This window comes from Juglans microcarpa x Juglans regia, chromosome 1D (assembly GCF_004785595.1).
Source record: "Juglans microcarpa x Juglans regia isolate MS1-56 chromosome 1D, Jm3101_v1.0, whole genome shotgun sequence".
NCBI classification, from domain to species: Eukaryota; Viridiplantae; Streptophyta; class Magnoliopsida; order Fagales; family Juglandaceae; genus Juglans; species Juglans microcarpa x Juglans regia.
Genome location: NC_054594.1, coordinates 28,916,673 through 28,940,444, shown reverse-complemented (window position 1 = coordinate 28,940,444; position 23,772 = coordinate 28,916,673). Strand labels below are relative to the sequence as shown.

Below are 23,772 nucleotides of genomic sequence, written 5' to 3'. Positions count from 1 at the left end.
CTCTAAAAAGCCAAGGTCGCGGGTGGCCAAGAGGGCCCACTTGGAAGACTTGGGATCTTACCAGGACATGCGAAGGTTGCTTAAAGCCGGCCGATAAGCGAAAGAGAATCAACTAGTTTAGTTGTGATCTGAGTAGGCTATAATAGGGAATACTTTAACCCTGGGAACCAGGGCCTGGCCATCCTTCGACTTTGGCAAAGTTTGTCCATCGACAGCTGAATTTATCTAATAAGTAGATGGACATTTAGATCCCGTTTGGATGGTGAGATGAGATGATTTTAGATGAAAATTGAAAGTTGAATAAAATATTGTTAAGATATTATATTTTAATATTACTATTGTTTTAAGATTTGAAAAAGTTGAATTGTTTCTTATATTTTATTTAAAAATTTGAAAAAGTTGTAATTATGAGATGAGATGAGATGAGATGAGATGAAATCGTTTCTGTATCCAAATGAGACCTTAGTTTTACCTCTTGAAATTCTTATCAATTCATGTAATTTCTTAGAATTTCCAATTACATTAATGAAATCCTTTAATTCATGTATTCTTATTTTGTATTTATAATGCTACAAAAGGGAGTCTCCACAAAAGAAAAAGTTGAGATGAATACCATAAAATAGTTTCATATATTAGAATGTTTCAATTATTTTGCTATTTAGTTTTTTAACATAATCAACATTTTTTTTGAGCTTATAATCAATACCTTTATTTGGGAAAAAAATAGTTTTGGTATATATTTTGAGTAATGGCCTTTAGAGACAGAGAAGTCAAAAGCCTCTCAAGCTGTTCTCGGGCTCCTGGCTTTTGGATTGGATTTTATTCCGAAGCCTATCAGCTGGTATTTCAAAGAAGAAATTGCGAGGGGACATGACAATAGCGGCAGGGATCGGATACGCCTTGCTAGCGTTAGGCCCCTCTCTATCTCTCTTCGTCTCCGTCATCTCCAAGAAGCCCTTCTTGATCCTCACTGTCCTTTCTAGGTACGCTCCCATTTTGTTAATTCTTCCCCTCCTTTGTCTTTTATATGTATGTATCTTTGATCTTGTTTAATTTTCTTTCTCGCTGCAAGTTTTCCCGAGAATTCATGAACAGAAAAGAAAGTTAGGGGTCCTCGGACCCGAGAAAGCGTAAGAATCGGCTCGAGGGATAATTATCTCGGAAACCAAACAGAGTGTAGCTAATTATCTGATATGTAATAGCTGATTCGCTAGAGCGAGGACAAATTTGGTGAATAGTATGTGGCAGTTTTAGTGCGTTTCTTTTTCAAAATAATTTATGAGTTCATTGTATTTGTACATTGATTTCTGTGTGAAACTGAAGTAGTAATTCTCTAATTTAGTTAATGAGGTACCTTCCTCTTTCTACGAAAATAAATAAATAAATTATTTAGTACTTGGTAATCTGCCAAGTATGGTGCTTTGTTAGACACTAGAATGGAAATATGAGCACCGAGAGAGGGAGAGAGTTAAGTGGCTAATATTAGTATTTAGCTTCCTGGGTACCACCCATGTACGCTTCTAATGATGACTATATATCAATACATGTATTTGATACATTTACAACCCTTTTTACAACCTTTTATATAACCATGTTTTAAAACGAGAGTATTTATGTGAAGTGATGTTACGTTTGTAAGTTATTTTACAAAAATGCCTTTCATTTAAAACATAGTTGTATAAAATATTGTAAAAATGGTTGTATGCCTATCATTTTCCATTTAATATATGCTTCAGATCATGACTATATGCATGTGTATCCCCAGGCACAAATATATAGTGTATATTGTATATATGCACTTCTGTATCACTGTATGTTCTATTCATGTTGCACAAAAGCTGTGAAACTTCTTTCAGCCTAATTATTTTGTAATTCAGTTTCTTCCTGGTCGGTAGGAAGTGAAACGATTTGAACTCTTTCTAGCACAAGTTTTATCTGGCATTGCGTTGGATTGAATTAGCTTCTTCCTAAAGGAATTCCATTGAAATAATAAGAATATTATCTTCCTGTTCTACCAGTTATTAAGAAACTTTTTTTAAGTGCAATGAGGGACTGCCATCATACTTTGAATTTATACCAAAAAAAAAAAATGACTTTAAAAAGAGACAGGAAGGAAAGAAAAGGATTATCCACATGCTGGCTTTAACATAATCTGTTAATATAGCCCTCTTGTTTGTTGCATGCAGTACACTGTTATGGCTAACAAGTTTGATTGTGCTGTCGGGAGTGTGGAGGGTTTTTCTTCCTCTCAAATCAACATCTTGGTGGCCCTATGGACTACTTATATTCACATCCATTGCTTTTCAAGAAGGGCTTCGGGTTCTTTTCTGGAAAGTATACAAGTAAGCTCATATCTTGGTGTTTCCTTCCAATACATTTTTTTTGCAAGTTTATGTAAGTTTGAGCTATTCTTTGTAAAATGATGCAAACAGAATGCGTTCTTCCTATTTTAAAGACCTGTAATGCTAGGTTGCTGAAATTATTTTTCTTTTGTGGTTCATGGAGTTTTGAGTTCTCCTGTTTTGTTCACATATGCCAAATTGAGATACATGCACATGCTATTTATTCATATGTGCTTGGATGAGGCTTTATTTCTTTTGTGAACATGTATTTACCAATAAAAAGTGGGGCTTTAAGTTTTTTTTTTTTAATAAGTCAATCAATTTTATTAAAAGTGCAAAGGGGCACATCCCAAGTACACGGTGCATGCCAGTGAGAGCTCCCGGCTAGAAAGAAGAAGGAAATTAGGAGGACATAGAATCGATATGACTAGAAAGGAAACTATTCTAAGGCCGAAGTCTAGACAAAGAGTTTTTAACATTATGGCTCTGAGCTCATCGACTGTCTTCTTGCAATTTTCAAAGGTTCGAGCATTAGGTTCATTCCACATGCACCACATCAGACATAAAGGGACCATTCGCCAAACTCTTACGTTGAAGTGATCTATATCTTGACTTCTCCAACATGCCAACAGATCTAAAAACCTTTAGGGCGTCACCTGCAATGCATGGTAACCATGTGTGAACAGAATACTTGTGCCAAATAACCATGTGTGGTAAAAATTTCTGGACTAAAAGTTATTTCTTTTGTATGGGACCCACCAAAATGTATTCTCTCCACTACCTCTCAACCTAGGGGAGTAGAATAGGTTGAAAGATAAGGAAAAAAACTCCGATTGCCAATCTTGTGCTTATTGAGTAAAAGTGATATTCTCTTGTTTGGTGTTATTGGAGAGTTGCCAAAATTGTGCCACTAATGCCTCCTTGTAAAGTCTAAACAACTCCAGGAAAGCAGCCTTCAAGGATTGATCACCACACCAAACGTCATGCCAAAATATGATCTTAACTGCATCACCCACCTTGAATCTTATAAATCTAGAGAATATTCCCCAACCCTTCCGCCGACTTCATTTTAGCGCTCCAATCACCCACATATTGCCATACTGGACCTTGTGCTCTGGATTTTTTCTTTGTGCGTGAAGTGATAGATTTGGATTTCAAAATAACTGCTGGTTAAATTTTTTTTCGATACGTAATAGATAAATTTTATTAATATGAATGAAAAAGGCCTAAGCCATGTACACAGGAAGTATACCGCAGAACACCTAAATACGTTCTAAGAGCGATGAACTAAAGACAAGAAGTCATGAATATTATCCCCAACTAAAACAATAGCAGAAAACCAAAGCAATAAGGTATTTAGAAAGAAATTCTTCAGCTCCACCATTGTGCGTTCCTTGTCTTCAAAATAGCGCGCATTCCTTTCCATCCAAATGCACCACATGATACACAACGGAATCATCTTCCATATTGCTGCCACTTGACGACAGCCCTGCAATTTTCTCCAACAGCCCATCAAATCCACCGCCCTCATAGGCATTACCCAAGAGACACTAACTCTCCGAAAGATCTCATCCCACAACACCCTTGTTACTTCACAATGTAGTAAGAGATGATCCAACGATTCTCCATTCTTTTTGCACATGTAACACCAATCCATCACTACACATCCTCTCTTCCTCAAATTATCTGTAGTCAAGATCTTCCCAAGTGCGGCGTTCCAAACAAAGAACGCAACTTTGGAAGGCACACGAGATCTCCAAATGTTCTTCCAAGGGAATGGAGTATGGTCCTGTGTCATCAAAAGGTTATAATACACCTTAACAGTACATAACTTATGATCCTTGGACCTCCACTTCAAGCTATCCTGTTGTGCCCTAGTATTCCCCGGGGAATGTAATAGACTGAAAAAATCAGTAACCATATCTAGTTCCCAATCGTGAAAATCCCTATTAAACAGAATATTCCACTGATGAGAACCATGAGAAGATAACCGCACTTCAGCCATTGAAACCTCCCTATTAGCTGCAATACAATATAAAGCCGGAAAAACCCTTTCCAAAGTCTGATCTTCACACTACATGTCCCGCCAAAAACGGATTCGGTTACTCTCACCAGCTACAAAGCGAATATGATTTTCAAAACATAACCACCCCTTCCTTATGTACTTCCATAACCCCACTCCATACCCCCCTCTCTCTTCGTTGGAACACCATCCGCCCTGTGCAACATCATATCTTACGTCTATAGTTTCCTTCCACAATGCTCCCACTTCCCAATGATATCTCCAAAGCCATTTTCCCAATAGTGCTTTATTAAAGTTTCTCAAGTTGCAAACACCCAACCCACCATTCACAATTGGGGCACATACCGTCTTCCAACTAACAAGGTGAAATTTCTTCTCCTCCCCTAAGCCTCCCCATAAGAATGCCCTAAAAAGTTTCTCAATCTTATTCACCACCCCTGCAGGCATAGGAAAAAGAGATAAGAAATATGTAGGTAGGTTAGTGAGTGTGCTCTTGATGAGAGTAAGACGCCCCCCTTTTGATAAGTACACCCTTTTTCATCCCGTCAGCCTTTTCTCTATCTTCTCCACCACCCCATCCCAAATAGCTCTACTCTTGAAAGATGCTCCTAACGGAAGGCCTAAATATTTCATCGGAAAAGAGGACACCCTGCAGTCCAAAAAACTTGCTAGACTGCGGATATAGGAACCTCGCCCACCGGTACCATCTCAGATTTGCTGAGGTTTACCTTAAGTCCTGACACTGCTTCAAAACAAAGTAACAATGCTCATAGAGTTTGGACCTGACTGCTATCCGCTTCACAAAATACCAGAGTGTCATTTGCAAAAAGAAGATGTGAGATGATGAATGGGCCACCAGAGCCATTTCCCACCTTAAAACCCGATAAAAAACCCCCATCAACAATAGCCTGCACCATCCTACTCAATGCCTCCATGAAGATAACAAATAGAAGAGGAGATAACGGATCTCCCTGTCGCAAACTCCTCAAGCTATCAAAAAAACCAGCAGGAGTGCCATTAACTAAAACTGAGAATCGGGCAGTTGAAATACAATGCCTCATCCAAGAAATCCACCTATTTCCAAAGCCACACCTCTCAAGCAGGTACAAGGGGAATTCCCAATTCACATGATCATAGGCCTTCTCCATGTCCAGCTTGCATAGAGTACCTGGACTTCCCTCCCGCAATCTAGCATCGAGACTCTCATTTGCTATGAGCACCAAATCAAGAATATGTCTCCCACGAATAAAAGCATTTTGAGGCTTGGATATAATATTTTCCAACACTGGACTAAGCCGGTTAGCAAGAACCTTCGAAATAATTTTATAAACACTACTAACCAAACTTATTGGACGAAAATCCTCAACAATTGAAGCCCCATGTTTCTTAGGAATGAGGGCAATAAATGTCGCATTAAGGGATTTTTCAAATTTCTGAAAAGCATAGAATTCATTGAACACCTGCAGAACATCACCTTTCACCACATCCCAACAAGTTTGGAAGAAACCCATTGAGAAACCATCCGGGCCTGGCGCTTTATCCTTAGCCATACCAGTGATGACCTTGAAAATCTCTTCTTCGTCGAACGGTCTCTCCATAACACTCATATATTGCGAATCAATTGCTTCAAAAGATAAAGCATCAAGCTTCGGCCTCCAATTTGCCGATTCAGTGAGAAGAGTCTCATAATAATGTACAATATGATTTTCTAATTTTGGAGGAGAGGATAATACCTGAGTACCAGAATGAAGCGACTCAATAACATTGTTTCGACAATGTGAATTAGCCACTTTGTGGAAAAACTTTGTACACCTATCCCCCTCTTTCAACCAAAGAGCCCTGGAGTTTTGACGCTATGATATCTCCTCTGACAACAGAACCCTCTTCAACTCTGCCACAACCGTGCCCTTCCTCACTAATACCTCCTCCAAAGCATCACCCAATAATTCCCTACCCTCTATCTCCTGCAATTCTTCCAACAAAATAGACTTCTGATTGTCTGTGTGACCAAAAACTTCTAAGTTCTATTTTTTTTCAGATCTTGTTTTAGAGCCTTAAGCTTAGCTGCCAAAATGAAACTTGGCGTGCCACTAAACTGATACGATGCCCACCAGGCACGCACCGTGTCTACAAATCCATTTGCTGTTAGCCACATGTTCTCAAAGTTGAAGTACCGGCTGCCCCTATGAATGCCCCCACAATCTAAGAGAATGGGAAAATGATCTGAACTGACACGAGCTAATCTTTTTTGACTTACTTCTGGATAGTGAACTTCCCATGACGGAGAGACAAGGAATCTATCCAACTTCGACCAAGCCCGGCCGTTGGACCATGTGTACTCGCCCCCCACCAAGGGAAGGTCCATAAGGTCTAGATAAAAAATGAACTCAGAAAATTCCTCCATGGCCCTGGAATGCCGATGATGCCCTGAACGTTCACTAGGAAAGCGAGTAATGTTGAAATCACCTCCCATACACCACGGCACATCCCATACTGAGTATATACTTGCCAACTCCTCCCACAACCTTCGCCTATCATAGTCCCTGTTTGGGCCATAACACCCTACAAAAGCCCATTCCCATCCATCACACATTTTTGAATAAAATCGAAACAGAGAACTCACCAACACACTCTTCGATCGCCTCAATCACTCTTTTATCCCACATTACTAAAACACCACCCGAGGCTCCCACTGAGGCCAAATAAGACCAACCCACGTGCGAGCATCCCCATAGACTACGCACAATATTTCTATCTAATAGACACAACTTTGTTTCTTGTAGACATACCACATCTCCCTTCCACATCCTCAATAAATTTTTGATACGAAGATGTTTATTACTATCATTGAGTCCCCGTACGTTCCAAGATAAGATCTTAGGCTTCATAAAAAGCTTAACTTGCCCCTCCCTTTCCGTCTATCCCTTCCACTACTCCCTTCCTTAACATCATAATTAATGGAACACGTTAAACGTTTAATTTCCCTATCCTGTTTTGTGGCTGATTTCGAACGGCTAGCTTTAATAGCCACTACCAGTGCCATGAATTGCTCTTCATAACCTCCAAAAGAAACCCCAAAAATATCTTGAAGCTTAAAAAATCCAATTAGACGAGCAACTCCCATAGTTAGACCTAGGGGGAAGTGTACAAAGAGGAGTAACTACCCCCTCCTCACCTACACTGTCCTTGGGAAGCAAAGACAGATCCGAGCCCCCTATAGAAATTGGTTCATTACTTGTAACCAAATTTCCAAAGAAAATATCTTCCCCTGATTTATGCCCATGACAGACATCCATTTCCATTTCTGAGCTCCCCACAACTATCGGAACCTCCAGACTCGATGACTCAAAATTTGGCAAAACAGGCTGCATTGGCATAGCCTCTTGGGCACACGGTTCAATCTGGTCACTTCCTAACCCCAACTCAAGAGCCAGCGACGGTACAACCTCACCCAAGGTCTCCAACGCGACTGGCTCCATCGCAATCTCTCCATCCTCCAGCCCCTCTCATCGGAATATCTCAACCAGCACCCCAAGGTGTTCAAAGGAAGCCGGCAAAAGATTCTGTGCCGGTGATGGTGCCGGCAGACTATGTATCGGCTCCACGGGAACCTGTCTCGGTTCCTGGCCCGATATTTTGGTAGCCCGAGATAAGACCCTCCAAGACTTCGTTTGGCCTGCTCCCCGGCCCAACCCTGGGCCCCACAAAACCGAATTATGCGGCCCATTCTCATGGCCCATTACTCGGCCCAGATCAGACATCATTTGCACTCCAGCAATCACTCCATCCTCCAGCCCCTCCCATCGAAATATCTCCACCGGCACCCCAAGGTGGTTGACGGAGGCCGGCGAAATATTCTGTGCCGGTGGTGGTGTCGACAGACTCTGTATCGGCTCCCAGGTTCCTGGCCCGATATTTCAGTTGAGGCCCGAGATGAGACCCTCCAAGCCTTCGTTTGGCCTGCGTCCCGACCCAAGTTATGCGACCCATTCTCATGACCCGTTACTCGGCCCAGATCAGACTTCATCTCTGCCTTACCCTTAACGCAGCGTTTCAAATAACCAATTTCCTCTAACACTGCACCCACTTTTTCCTCTAAGCCAACCAGCATCCTTAGAATAGTTTCCTCATTCAACCCCAACAGCCCACTGCCTTCTCCCGCATGTCTCTGTACAGCCTCTGAGATGGACGCATCTGACACCGCAGCACTAACGGCTCGAGACGCAGCCTTCTTCTGAAGCACCTCACTGTACGACCTTACACCTTCTGCCTTCGACGATGGAGCAACTCCACCATCTCCTATGTTCATCTTCACGTTACCTGCTTGAATAATAGGAAGTGCTCTGGTTTTCTTGCACAAACCAGAGGATGCATGAAGTTCCATTAATGTATCACCGAAATTTCTCCACCCCTCCCCCTTCCTCCCTTATGGCACAACAATCAAACCCCTCCTCCTCTTATCACGACCAAACTCCGAGAGAGAAATGAAACTGCCATTGCGGTTTTGTCCCTTCCGCACCATTAGCATCGTGTCTCCTTTTCTACAAGTTCTCAGAAACTCATAAGCACCCCTAGTCACTGCACATTCCCTCACCATAGAACCCAGCCACCCCAAAGCTTCATTATCTAAGGCTATGTATTTCACTGCACGGTGACTACTTTCTATGATTTTCCACGACTTATCATTTTCCTTCCTGAACTCGAAAAGCTTGTGGTCAATGAAGACCTCATTGCAACGCCCCATCTATACCAACCCACAACGAAGACCCAAAGCTACAATGATACATTAAATTAACACATAGCAGAAATCATTAAGGAATCACCACCCTCATCAAGAAAAGGCAAAAGAAAAAGAAAGAAGGAAAAAAGAAAAAAGAAACGGGAAGCTTGTATGGAGAGAAAATCACCACCCTCTCTCTCTCTCTCTCTACACACTGCTGGTTAAATGAGATAGAACAGCTCAGAATGTGGAAGTTATTGGGATTATTTTTATTTAAGAGCTTCATGGTGGAGTGGAGAAGAAGAGCTCAGAATGTGGAAGTTATTGGAGAAAATTTTTGGATTATTTTTATTATGACAGTGAAGAGTGGAGAAAGCGGGTGGGAGGGATGAATGCAAGAAAGTTTAGATATATTGACTATTTTGAAAACTTAAGAGTGAGTTCTCATCCACAAAGCTAACAGATGTTAGTAATTTAAAATATTATCTGGAGTCTATTACCGGCACACGCTTACCAGCGAAAGTGGGTGTAATTTGTGAACTAGAGGGAGTTCAAAGTATTTTGTTACCATATATGGTGAACTTGGTTTGGTAAGCCAATGTAGTCTTCATTTTCAAATTTTCTATGGCAATATTTTGCTTAATGGAGCTGTATTTATCTGAATGCTCTGCAGTTTTTTCCCGCTTATGTTCTCTTACATCCAACTGATGCCACAGTCAGTTAAACCTGTCGATGGTTATAATATGTCAATCGCTTCCCACTCTTATGCCTTCCTAGTGTTAGATGTGCTTCTGTTTGCTACAAATAACAAAATTCTGTTTTATTGTTTTGTGAAACCTAAAGAATCTGACTCCTAAATGCTATGTATAATTTAATTTTCAATTCTTAAATTAAGTTAATATTTAAAAAAAAAATTAAAATAAAAAGTTCTGATTTGGACCATCAACTTTTTAATGCTTTTAACCTTCTTCACAAAAAAAAGGCTCTTAAACTTTTCCTTCTTGTCTGGACGATAACCTCTCTCCTTGAAATTTAATTGTTGCTCTTCCTCCCTAGTACTGATATAATTTATATTTCTCCTTGCACGAGTTTTGATATTTAGTGTAACATTTGTTGGAATCCTCTACCTATCGCAAGGGGAAAATGAAGAAAAGAAATCCATTATATATGCTAAAATCTTATATCTATAGGGATGTTTTTTATATTGGTCTGCTTAAATGCGGTGTTTTGATGGAATTTGGTGCATCAGTGCTGGTATATCGATAGGCATGCTTTTAAACCATATTTTGTTTGTATTATATTCATCGGGGATGGATCTCTGTGCATTTATTCTCTCTCTCTCTCTCTCTCTCTCTCTCTCTCTCTCATAGCTTAACTTCTCTGGTGGCTTTACATAGGAGGTTGGAGGATTTGTTGGATAATTTTGCTGACAGAGTCTCAAAGCCACGCTTATTTCAGACAGATAAAATGCAAATTGCTCTGGGTAAGATCTGTATAAGTTTCACTCTCCTAACTGTTTAATCTCATGGTTGCTTTCTAACAAGCACATATTCCAATAGCTTACCTTTGAGCAGGCCTTGTGATGATATTTTTCTTCTTGATTGGCATAAAAAATTCAAAAGCCCGACTTTCAGACATAATCTCCACCATCCATTTTGGATGCAATTTTGGCAGTTTCTGCTCATTGCTTTTTGTTGCTTATTTCCAACAAATAGCTGGTTGCTAGATTATTGTTCATTAATTTTTTTTATTTTTTTTCAATAACTGGATTGTTATATGTCAATTACCTGGTTATTTTATTACTGGTCAAAAAAAAAAAAAAAAAAAAAAAGAAGAAAAAGAAAAAGAGAAAGAAAATTGTATTTGTTAAAGTAATTATGGAGGTTTTAGATTGGTTGAGCATTATGGACTGGCAAAAATCCAAAGTTCGGCTCTGAGTAGCAGGACCTAAGCAATTTTGAAAATTAAATTGAAAAAAATATAACATGGTTTCTTGATGAAAAGACTTCAAGAAAAAAAGAGGGTCACATGGTGACTTTTAACTAAGAGGATAAAAAATAGAGGGTGCGGGGTTATGCGACTCACGAAAACAGCTGAAACGGGGGAATGACCAACATAGCCACCTTCACAAACTGTATTTGCAATTTAAGGAACTCTTACAATCAGTATAAGTGAAAGTGCTCTTTTGTAGTTTTTATATAAAATGTCAGTGCTCACTATTACTGCTTGTTTGGGCCATGTATTTGTGGTCAATACCTAAGATGATATACGTTGGGATTGCATATTATTGGTTATGTTAGCATAAAAGTCAATACATTCATACTTGTGCTTTTGTTGATGTTCCTTTTGGATATATTTTGATTCGACTATATACTTATTTTGATCATGACTCAAATATCATGGTTGTGTATATTTTGTAAATAACAAGAGAATTAAAATGCTACATTTAAATTTTATGGTATAATACTCTAACAAATTGAGTTAATAGGCTATTATTACCATCTTGCTTCTTTGTTTTTTATTTTTTGAAAAGATTTTATTCTATTTTTTTGGATTTTATGTTTTAAAAATTTGCACGTTACTTCAATTAGGCACACACTAGTGCTTTGCGCCTAGGATCTAGGCAGCATTTGCACTTAAGTGCGCTCGACGCTTTCACCAATACTAGACGTGCTATTTATTAGTTAGATATGTATGATCGTAGAACGGAAATGAGGTTAGAAAGATTGCTAAGATCCTAAGATTATTGTTTCCAGGTTTAGAATGTTTCATGATCCTTTTCCTTTATAATATTTTAATATATTAAAAACAAGCACGAAAAGGGGCACAATCCTATTGCATGAGAGATATGCAAGAGAAACACCTTGAAAGAAAGTATATCATCTAAAACAAGTGATAGTAAACTCCAACAAATATAAAACTATTTTATACATTCTTAAATGGTGATTTCCAACATTTGAAGGCGCATTTAGGATGGTATCATAGAAAAGGTGGAATGACTTGTTGCAAGGTGAAAGCGGCTTTACTTTTCCAAAGATGGGCATGTTGCATTGACCAAGAGGGACCCTCCTTTTGGTCAACATTTGAAAAATTATCTTCCCTAAGCTGTATCATTTCTTGTAAAACACTTGTAAATTTCAAACAGCGTTACCCAATGGAATGTAACTTTTATCAGAGCGGCCCATGATTTGGGAATAAAGATGTTCTCTTCGTTCTTCAACAAGTTGTAATCTTTCAGGTGAAGAGGAGGTGATGATCTAATATGTTGAAGCCCATCCAAAATACATACTTTTATGGTTAAATCCTGTTTCAATGTGCCTATCTCTTCTATTGGCTCTTTGTTTCTGTGGAAGTGTATTTGGAGAAACAATGTACCTTCAAGGATTGCTTTGTTGTTTGGTTGGCGGCACTACGAAAGATCCTAATCATTTATATGAGAAAGGGATACAGTTTCGTTTTGAATTGGTGTACCTTGCGTAAGCAAAATGGGGAAAGCATCGATCACCTTTTGCTGCATTGTGAGTTGGTTATGGAGCTATGGATGATGATATTCAACACTTTTGTGATTGAGTGGGTTATGCTCCAATGAGTGGTGGAGTTGTTGGCCTGCTGGCTAATCCGAGGCCACAGAAATTCAGTTGTTTGGAAGATGGTCTCCTTATGCTTAATGTGGTGTATTTGGAAATAATGCAATGTTTGAACTTTTGAAAGCTGAGAAAGGATGGTGTTAAGAGTTAAAAGCTACTATCTTTGGCACCCTCTATATTTAGATGGCTGCTCACCACGACTTTATATCTCTTTGTTTTCTAGACTTCAAAGACTTTTGCTCTTTTTCTTCTTTTTGTTACTTGGGTGTTTTCTTTTGTATACTCCCTATGCACTTGGGTTGCACCCCTATGCACTTGTAATGAAATGCATTAATTATTAAAAATGGTCATTTCCAACAACATGGTGCTAAAAAACATGAACCATATGTCATAGTAGTTGCATAGTGTTTTAAGTTAAGACCAGTAAGCTTGTTGTCCCTCTTTGAAGTCGTAGATACATCTGAATTAATGCATTACAATCACTCCCCTCCACCTTGCTCTTTTTTCCATTCTTTTTCGTTTGGGGAAATCTCTCCGAGACATTACATTTTGTACATAGTGACTCAACATCTTCTCTTTCTAATATGCCTGGTGCTAATTTCAATCAACTGTATGCAGCTGGTGGTTTGGGTCATGGTGTGGCACATGCTGTGTTTTTCTGTCTTAGCCTCTTAACACCAGCATTTGGTCCAGCTACGTTTTTTGTGGACAGGTGCTCTCAGATACCCTTTTTTCTTGTTTCTGGTGAGTTTGCTCGTCTTATCATTTTCTCATATGCATCATATATCATAGCATTACTTAAACTTAATTGATGATAGTTAATCTGAAAATTTGTGGTGTTATGGGGGTTTTTTGACTAACAATGACTGCCCTATGTATTGCAGCAATCATTGCTCTTGCATTTGTTACGATTCACACTTTCTCCATGGTCATTGCATTTAATGGATATGCAGAAGGGAACAAAGTGGACCAAGTTTTTGTTCCTGTAGTTCATCTTGTAGCAGGAATGGTGGTAAGAACCTACTCTTTACAAATCCATGCTGTAAACTCGTTAAACAGTTATACATTCAGAACTCAGTAACCATCTGCCATTGAAGTTACATATTAAAAAAAAGAGTAATACTATACACCACACTTTCATCCTATTTTGATCATACTAAGTGGTATGTGGCACATTCATCACAGTTAGATGATAAAGAAGTATGCGATAAATGATCATTTAATGGTGATAAATGTGCCACATCATACTTAGTGGGATGAAAGTGGAATGGTAGTATGGTGTATAGAATTTTCCTAAAAAAAAATCTGTTGTCGAACTGCACATGAAAATTAGTCTTGAAACATAGATTGAGCTTCTATGATTGGATGTAGATAGAATTACCCCTTTGACTAGACCCTGAAATTGGAATATCTAGAGAATAAATAGCCATTGTTTTCCCATCTTGGGTTCAAATAACTCGATTAGTTCAGAAGTTATGATTTATTGTAGTGGCTTCATATTTTTTTCAAAAAATTCTTAATGAAAGTATGTAATTATAAGCTGTCTTGCTAACTAAAAAAAATCATTGTCTGTTTTGCCTTCTCTGTTCATATGCCCTAGCAATAACGCAACTCCTGGGAATAGTGAAATTCTGGCCGAGGGATACGTTGGAGTTGGAGTACCTCATAAAATGTTTGCCTTTCCAGGAATGGACTTGAACCTAGCTTCATGAGTCGTAGTGTAAACTGTAACCTTGTGTAGGCTACAAAGGAGAGAAAACTTCATGTTAAGTGCTGACATATATAAGCAGGCTTTTACATCTGGAAACAAATTTTCAGACATATATCTTGGTATGATCTTTGGATTGTTTGCTTTTGAACCTAGACTGACTCAGATTTAAATTTGAGGAGATTTTTTGGTTTTTAATTTTAATTTGGAGAAGGGTTACAAGCGTCTGGAACAGTTTTCCTGAATGGTCAGTTGGACAAGTCAAAGAAAAGAAGAAGAAGCCATTCATAGAGACTCCCAATTAACAATAAATATGGGAGTGGGCCAACACCTCTCCACCCCCTGCCCCTCCTTTTCTCTCTGCTTCCCTGACGCCTGTACTGGTTATCAGATTCAATGTTGTCCTATGTAGAATAGAAGGAGATTTACTGTAAAAGTGTTTCAACTGGAATTGTGGTAGTAACAAATAAGACGATAGTTGTTGATCACTGGTGGTGTAGGTAGGACACGTGCTCTCTCATGGCATGATTCTTTCAAGTTTAAACTTCCATGACTTCAATGGTCTGGATTGTGGAATTTATTGTGGTCACGGTGGGCCCTGGTAATTGTACAACCTGACTTGAACTTGAGCACTAAAAGAGCTACTAAATCTAAGTTCTCGTTTAGGGGAAGGAAGTATGAATGCTTAATCTATAGTTTTTATAACTGCCTTATCTATAGTTGAGACCCAATCAAGAGATGCTAGTGAACAGAAAAATCAAGAGCAAGTCTAATTTTGAACAAAGTAAATGAGTCTGAATTCAGGTGTTGATTTTTTGTGCATTATAATATCATTTTTGAATTCTTCAAATCACTTTAAAATTGTAATTAGTATCTTTGGACTAATTGCTGTACTTGTGATTTGGATAAATTTGCTGAGTCCCAGTTGTATTGCTTTGGATCATGTTGGGGATTTGGAAAACCTTGCTCCAATGCTTCTCAAGTTTATATTGAATTTTTGGCAATTACGGCTGGAATAGATCTAACTAAGTTTTGCCTTTTGCTTCTCAGACACTGGTAAATTTTGCGTCGGGGGGTTGCATCATTGGTATACCTCTCCTTTATTTCATTGCAAGCTTGACGTTGATTCATTGCGGAAAGATGGTCTGGAGAAGATTGACAGAAAATCAGAGCAGACAGGGAAACTAGTTGAGGCACCATCTTTTAAAAAGTCTTCATTGCTGTTGATCGAAGTTTATTTGTATACAAGAATTTTAACTAATCCAGAAAGCAAAAATATTAAAAAAAAAAAAAAAGGGTGGGGGTGCGGGAGTGTTTAAAACATCAATATCGTCCAATTCCAGGTTAAATAGTCTGTGGTGAATCGCTGAAAAATTAGTCGTAATTGTGTGTAATCTTGTTCCGAATTGTATCCTTTGTCCTTCAAAAATCCAAGTCCCCCGTTTTTGGTAACAACTATACTAGCATGGATAGCAAAAACATCAACAGAGAAAAAACTAGCTATTGCCAAATCTCCCCATCAACGCATTCTCGCCCCCCTCCCCATCCGACGTTGCAGAACAAATTAAACTGCATCCAGACTCTCAATTTGACGCACTACATATCTCAGCAGCAGCCAAAGCACAAACAGCCCCACCCCCTCTCCACGACCCAAATATCATGAAATCAGAATCGAAAAGGCTACTACAAAAGATGCGTTCTGGATGATGCCCCCCGCTGCTTAAATTAGCAGAATCGAGAAGCATGAAAGCATTGATACTTTCGGAATAACCCGAATTAGTTCGGTATGTATTCAAACTTCTTCAATAATTTGGCATTAATATAACGAGAAACATACAATAATGACATGATCAAATCATACAACAAGAATAGTACTGCATGTGCAAGGCAGTGTCTGTACATTATTATTGAACAAATAAATCTATGAATCCAAACGAATTGAATAATTCAGAATACTGCACCAAAGGGTTTTGTTGGGTACTGATGGAAGTTTTTCAATCACTACAGATCAAACAAGAAAAGATCTTGTGCACAAAGGATTTGTTGGGTGGTGGTGGTGATGATGATGATAATGGGCCGGGGGATGTGGTGCATTCAACAATCTCCTCCTCGTCTACTCCACTTGCCCTGGCTTTCTCACACTCGTTCAAGAATTTCTTGAATCCATCTTGAGCATATTTAGCAGCCTCTGCAACAGTCATATTTTCCACCAGTTTGTCGGGATAGATGTCCTTTCTATGGTCCCCATTCAATACTGCAGCCAATTGTACCATCTCCTCTTGAAACTCGCTCAGTTTTGCATCTTCTTTTGCTCCATCCTCTCGCATCTCCACAGGTTCCCCCAAACTAACTGCAATATTTTTTGGCATCAAAATTAATATGGTTTCTAGCTAGCTACCAATTTTAACATAACATCCTTTGTGTTCATGAATAGAGAGAGTCAATATATTTTTTGGTAATAACTGTATTAGCTAGGACTCTTTTGAGGTCTTTTAGGAGTAGTCCTTTAATTTTAGGCATGCCTTCGAGTGAAGGATCAAGGAAGTGCATGTTGATATATATATATATATATATATATATATATATATATATATTCTCAGCTAAAGGGGAGGTGGGGGTGACCAGTGTAGTTATCCTTCCTGGGCGTGACCATAGAAGCCCCTCCCGGTTGTGGAATTTCCGGTTTGAACCATAACTACTGCTCAATGGGCGAGCCCGTCACCATAGCACCACCAAGCTGTTAGCCAGTCCAAAGCCCATCTCATAGACTCTTGGTTAGGCACTACTCTCGCAAGCGGTTTCGACTTATGCCCGACTCAAACTCCTGAACTCGAGGCTATGGAATACCAGCTCGTACCAACTAAACTACCACCTTGGTGGTGTGCATGTTGATATATATGTATTTATTGATATGGTACATTTTAAATGGATTTTAATTTAAAACAATATGTGCTTAAAATATGCCACATAATAGATCATGTGATGGGTGAAAATAAAATTTAGGATGAAAAACATTATTTTTCCTACAAAAAGAAGAAGATAAAGATCAGTTGGTGTCAATTTATAAAGATGTAATGAAGGTTTACCTGGACAATCTGTTCTTGGGCTATCTTTACTCAAAACAACATCAAAAGTGCCCGCCCATTCATCGCGCTTTGTTAGGAATTCTTTGAGGTTGAAAATCTTTTTGACAGTTGCTGCAATCGAGGAATGCTCGAACTCTGACGTGGGATATGGCCCTGATGGCCCATGCAACACTGCATTTTGATCATCAACGTACGGTTAATTTCTATTTAATTATTTGCAAAGCTACTTTTAAAAAATCATAATTTTTAAAAAGGAAGAACAAGACATATATTGACATGATGAACTACTTTACGAAAAATCTCCATGCAAGTATATTATTTTCAAGATACAGATCATTAAGGCAGGCTTAATTAGAGTTAATGCTGATCAGGCGCTCATGAACATATACCTGTACCACGCTCAATCCATGGAGAAATCAAGAGGGTCGGAACCCTAACACCAAGGCGGTCGAATTTGAAGTTATATGGTGCCGGGCCAACGATGTCATCAGGGCTAGGGACTCCGGTCATAGGCGTCGGAACATGGTCGTAAAAACCACCATGCTCATCATATGTAATCACGAACAAGATTTCATTCCACTGTGGGCTTGCTCGTAAGGTTTCATACACTTCCTTGATGAATTTCTGACCTACTGAGACATCATGAGAAGGGTGGTCATCATTTGCAGGTATGGATAAAAGGTCGAACCATCTTTGTTCGATCACAACATAGTTTGGCAATTTCCCCTCCTCGCAGTGCTTCTTGAAGTGTAGATCAAAGTCATGGAAGTGTGCCAAGTATTTCAGTTTTCTAAGATTCCTACAAATCACAATCAAATCATTCGATCAATTAGAAAATCATGGAAATGGTAAACATTAATTCCTAAGTAAAGCAAATAGCAAGGTGAGTAGTTGATTAATGAACATTTTCCATTTTTTTCCTTCATCGGTGGTAACAAATCATTAAATGCGTACAAACCAAAAGTTCATTGCCAAGCAATTGGATTACTCTAAAACAAGAAATTTCCATCAATTTATAATCAGATAATGACAATGCATAACAGTATCCTTTCCCCTTGTATTATATATGCGAAGGACTCGAGTAGATAAGTACATCGTTTTACATCGTTTTACAACAGTTGATGAAACTACTCATAAAACCTATTTCTGTGTTTTCGTTTTTTCTAACTAAAGATCACGAGAAAGAGAAAGTAGAGATCTCATTCAGCCAGTCCAAACCACCAAAGTGCAACACAAACCAAACTGCCATGACTTTTGGCCATAACAGTCCAATATCCGGACTATATCAAAACCGCTAAAAGCAACTTCTCCTTATAGGGAATGGATGGAGACCAAGTCATTAGTCATATATCTATCTTTTAAATTTTTATTTTTCAAGTGTTCTACTTACTGAAATAGGATGTTTGTTGGAGTCTTCTAGCCATTTGACTCTTGGCTCGGCCCTGTCCGTCCTATGCTCCGTCAATTTTAGATAGTTTCTAATCCTTGATGGTATGGAATTCAACCTAAGTACGTGTGGAAGTGATCATCTCTATTCCTCATCATTGCATGTATTCAGCGCGGCCTGTTGTCTATAGGGTCTCGTCTTCTATATTAATATGTTTGCTTAGAGAGAGAGAGATAACAACCCACGACGGACTAGGGACTTCGCACCAATACAATACCATCACAATTCCTTCTACCGTAGAACTTCAAACTTCGAGTATTGCACGCAAGCCCCAGGGCTATGTCTAAATAAACTAATACTGGGGAAAACATTGCATCTCGTTAACCGATGAGGCTTATCTCGTTAGAGGTTCATGCCGATAAGATATGTCCTGTAGAGAAACCTTCGCCGGTAGGACGCTATCAACTCCGGTGTCGTTTCTCGAGGAAGACTTCACCATGCATGTATGCATTGCAAATTATTATGCATTTGATTAAGAGAATACAACTTCTCTCCTACTTGACCATTGGAGGGATCCCCCACTCATGAGATCACTCAAGGTTGATTCTCTGATTGTAGGTGACCGATCACAGAAGTTGCAAGCACCGCGGAAAATTGCATCAGCAATTTTCGTAATCAACAAGAAGTTGTAATAACCCACAAAATTTGTAAAACATATTTTTCCTTTCAAAAATCTAAAAAAATAAAAATAAAAGGAGTCTACGTACGATCTTGTTTAAAGTTGAAAACTTTGGCATAAATTTTGGGAAAAAAACTACCACTACTTCTTTGTTTCTTTTAAAAAAATCATTTTCGACCCCAAACTAAAATCCAAAAAACCGTAACTTTCTTGCATCTTTCTTTAGGTCTTTTCAATCTTTCTTTGTTTTATCTCTTCTTCACAACCATAACATTGAAAAGGTGCTGACTTTTTGATCGAAGCTGAAAACCAATTATTTGAAATTTATGATATTTCTCTATTATGGAATCACAATCACATTACATTTGTACATGATTATTTTAATACTAGTACTAATAAAAAAAATAGTTTCTTTAAGAAAGAATAAGAAATACTTAGGCAAAGTTTGGATAGTGATCAATTGAGATGCATGGAGCTCATGAGTTGAGATGAAAATTGAATAAATTATTATTAGAATATTATTTTTTTAATATTATAATTGTTTTAATATTTGAAAAAGTTAAATTTTTTTATTATATTTTATGTGAGTTTAAAAAAAAATTATAATACTTAGATGATATAAATTGAGATGAGTAGTAGGACTTTTATATCAAAATCGAACCATTATAAAATTAGGCAGTGATGAACTTTATGATCATTAAAAAGACAAGTCACCTTATTATAATAAGAGTAATTTTACATATAACTGTCAAATATATAAACACTGTGTAATCATTTTGAAAAAGAGAAGGTCTACTATTAAAAAATTAATTTTTTTTTTTCATATAAATCTCATGTTTTATTAATTTTTTTTAAAATAGTTACAGAATTCACAATTGTAAATGTATTTTCTCTTGTAATAATATAATCATGAATTGTTAGTTTCGCCAATATGCATCTACACATGCAAGACGCATACGGCACGTACGAAAGTACTGAATTGCTAGCTAGTGAATCCCATTAAAAGTACTAGCTAGATGATGATGATGCTGCTGATGATATATCATGATCACATGAGGTTAAAAGGTAGCTATTCTATTAAAAAAAAAAAATGGAAACTTTAATGGTTCTGATCATGATCACTCGTCTTGTCTCAAGGGAATTAATTTCTCTTTGGATATAATTTACTTAAAGACAAATTCTGCAAACATTTTAATTATTTTTTGTTTGTTTTATAAGGAGAATAGTGATCCCGTGGGCATGAGTCCTATATGGGAATATTCTTCAAATTGTGTTATAATATTCTTTTAGGATTGGATCATGATTTATAGATCAATTGTACATACGATATTACTGTTCAGCTCCATGACTTTTTCCCCTCAAACTTATTACTATTATTGCAAATTACATTTTTTTTTTCTTTCAAGCATTTCTAACATTTTTTAAAAATAAAAAAATACACTACTTCACTAATAGTCACTTCCTTAACTATTAAAAAAAATTAAAAAATAAAATAAAATGCCTAAACAGTAACTTTGAGGGGAGCCAAGTATCATTTTCATGTATTTGAAACAAGGGCGTCTCCATTATTGTAGGCTCCAACTACTTGATTAAGTGGGAAATCAGGAAGGCCAGAAAGGCCAAAGCTACGACTTTCATGTGCAATGCATGTGCATATATATATATATATATATATACACACATGTGCGTGTGTGTCATGTGCATTATTCGGTAACTATGCGTTCGTGACCCCACGATTGATCGTACTAATAATAAAATAATTACTTGAAAATTCATGCATGTGAGTCAATTAATATATATGATAATCTAAATTCTGACATTTCTTTTGGTTGTTCACCAAACCTAAAAGGACTAGTACTCTCAGGTACCCAATTATATTATGAGCAATATTACATAATTTCTCAACCTTTACGTATCATATTTTTTTAAAATTTTTAATTTGTTTGAGTTTATTCTTTTTAAATTAATTTAATTTTTCTATTCATTATTCATATATTAAATATTTGATAAAAGAAAAAAATACAAAAAAATATGGTATGTAAAGGTTGTGTGAATAGTAAGAGATTTTTTCTTATATTATATTCACAATCATTTTCATTTTAAATTCATATTATTTTTATGAAAATATAAAAAAATGATAGAAATATTATGATTTTATCAAAATATATATTATCATTTTAAAACATGATTAGGGAAAGAGTATGATAAAGAGTTGTGTGTTTCTCATTAATCTTTTATAAATTATTTTTATTTTTTATTTCTGTATCAAAGAAAATAGTCAGTCTTAAAATCTGCCGTACACATATTGAACAGTAAAATGAGAAGAAAACAGTAAAAAAAAAAAAAAAATCTAGAAATTGTGGTTAAAAACATATAAATAATTAATTTGTCGTTGAGATTAATGTTGTTACCTGTAGTAAAGGGTGGCCGGAGGGTACTGATAATAGATCCCAAAAGTAAGATCAGCTTCATGCACCGATTCAAAGATGGTCTTCTGAGGCATCCCTGCAATCAGCAGCTTTGTGTCATTGCCAGTCAGCCCGTGCGACGTTGCCGAATGCACGTACTGTCGGTTGGGCTGCGTCGATGCCGGAATCGACGCGAACCACCTGTCGCACACCGCGAACTCCGCCGCCAACTCCTTGAAAACCGGCACCTTGTCCGGTAAGTACCCGTTCATGACCGTCTCCGACAGTCCCTTCTCCGTTCTCTCGGCGTTTTGTGCGAACCCTTTCATTTCCGGAGCCAGGTTTTTCGCGGCGGATTCCTCCGTCCAGGGCTCGCCGAACACTTGCTCGTAGATGGCTTGGAACGAGTGGCCGGGGTCCGGCACCACGTACCCGGATTTATCACCGTAGTAGATTACCTCGGAGTTAGCAGGATCGGTTGTTGAAATGGAGTTAGACTGATCTTTTCCGTCTACGCCGTTTATTTCAGGGTTGAGGGACTTCATCCATCCCAACATGTGATCGAAGGAGCGGTTTTCTTGGACTAAAACAACGATGGTTTTGATGGGGTAGGCTTCGCCACTGACGCTGCTGGATTCTGCAGCCATTGAATAGATCTCTTGGGGCAACTATATATGGTGGGTTTCTTTCGAGGTTTTGCTGCTGTAAATCAGAAATTCTAGAACTGGGTCTCGGCTAGCTGTTTTTATAGGGAGGGAGAGAGGAATCAATTATGCCTCGTTTACTTTAAGCAGTCTAGATGATATGGTATACGTATGCGAAAATTCGTATCCCTATTTAAAATTTTAAAAATTATATTATTTATTATATTTTATATAAAATTTTAAAAAAAATTATAAAAATTATATAAGATAAAAAAAAAAATTTATTTACAGTCTTGAATAAGAGTTTACGTATGCAATCTCATTAATTAATAGAAATAAAAAAAAATCACTTTAAAAAAATATTATTATAATTTTAATTTTTTTTAAACATAATTATATAAATTTACATAAATATTTTCTATTTAATGATTATATATAAAGTAACTCAAATAAAATGAAATGAAATAATTTAAATTTGTAACCAAAGCCTTGCAATTACGTGGCCAGTAAAGCATGTTGACGTAGGTGGACGTTGATTCCGCAAAAAATTCCCTCTAATTATACGTTCCTATTATTTTAATTTTATATACAGTTATGAAATACATAAATTTATAAAATTATTTTAAAAAATATAATTTATTATTAAAAAATTAATTTTTTTTTATTATTTCATTTTCGTATTTATTCACTTTTATTAAAAAAAAAGTTAATAAATGTAAATATCATTTATCATCTTTAAATATTATACCCTATGATATGACCTTTGTTTAATGATATTCGAAATTTTTATGGAGGCAGCAATAAATATATGAGTTTGGATTATATTCTGTTAAAATTTCACTATATACATTCTGTTTAAAAAATAAATAGATTATTTTAAGTGAAAATATAAGTAGACTTGCTAAAAATTTATGACTTGATTGGCATAATTTCCGAGTTCGAAACCCCCTTTCCCAGTCATCAAAAAAGAAAAAAAAAAGAAGTTGTGATAAATCAAATATGGAAACATGAATAAACAAGTTAAGCTTAGAATTTAGGAATAAATAGAAGCATATGCTAATTAAGCCTATGCGTGCATATATAGAAGCATATGCTAATTAAGCCTATAAGTTAATACACAAATTAGGTGGATGAAAGGTACTAGATGGAGTTAGCTTGTCCTGTACTCCTGCCCAACAAAATCAGCAC

General features: G+C 37.2%; 2 protein-coding genes across 2 annotated transcripts; one reads left to right on the top strand and one right to left on the bottom strand.

The window, feature by feature from the left end:
* Nucleotides 1–757: 757 nt before the first annotated feature.
* LOC121254904 (gamma-secretase subunit APH1-like) lies at nt 758–15,809 on the top strand. The gene is made up of 6 exons (XM_041155132.1): nt 758–983; nt 2,187–2,342; nt 10,483–10,568; nt 13,291–13,416; nt 13,557–13,684; nt 15,431–15,809. Exons 1-6 carry the CDS (start codon nt 871–873, stop codon nt 15,566–15,568), a joined length of 747 nt encoding a protein of 248 aa, XP_041011066.1. The 5' UTR covers nt 758–870; the 3' UTR covers nt 15,569–15,809.
* Nucleotides 15,810–16,174: 365 nt separating this feature from the next.
* LOC121254888 (non-specific phospholipase C4-like) lies at nt 16,175–22,700 on the bottom strand. The gene is made up of 4 exons (XM_041155087.1): nt 21,944–22,700; nt 17,856–18,265; nt 17,467–17,637; nt 16,175–16,730 (listed from the first exon to the last, which is right to left on the bottom strand). The coding sequence occupies exons 1-4, from the start codon at nt 22,585–22,587 to the stop codon at nt 16,375–16,377; spliced, it is 1,581 nt and encodes a 526-aa protein (XP_041011021.1). The 5' UTR covers nt 22,588–22,700; the 3' UTR covers nt 16,175–16,374.
* Nucleotides 22,701–23,772: the final 1,072 nt, after the last annotated feature.

Coding starts and splice junctions, on each gene's coding strand:
- LOC121254904 (XM_041155132.1), top strand. CDS start 871: ATGACAATAGCGGCAGGGATCGGATACGCCTTGCTAGCGTTAGGCCCC. Junction 984..2,186: donor ATCCTCACTGTCCTTTCTAG/GTACGCTCCCAT, acceptor TGTTGCATGCAG/TACACTGTTATGGCTAACAA. Junction 10,569..13,290: donor TAAAATGCAAATTGCTCTGG/GTAAGATCTGTA, acceptor AACTGTATGCAG/CTGGTGGTTTGGGTCATGGT.
- LOC121254888 (XM_041155087.1), bottom strand. CDS start 22,587: ATGGCTGCAGAATCCAGCAGCGTCAGTGGCGAAGCCTACCCCATCAAA. Junction 18,266..21,943: donor CCGGCCACCCTTTACTACAG/GTAACAACATTA, acceptor TGTGATTTGTAG/GAATCTTAGAAAACTGAAAT. Junction 16,731..17,466: donor CCCAAGAACAGATTGTCCAG/GTAAACCTTCAT, acceptor AAAATATTGCAG/TTAGTTTGGGGGAACCTGTG.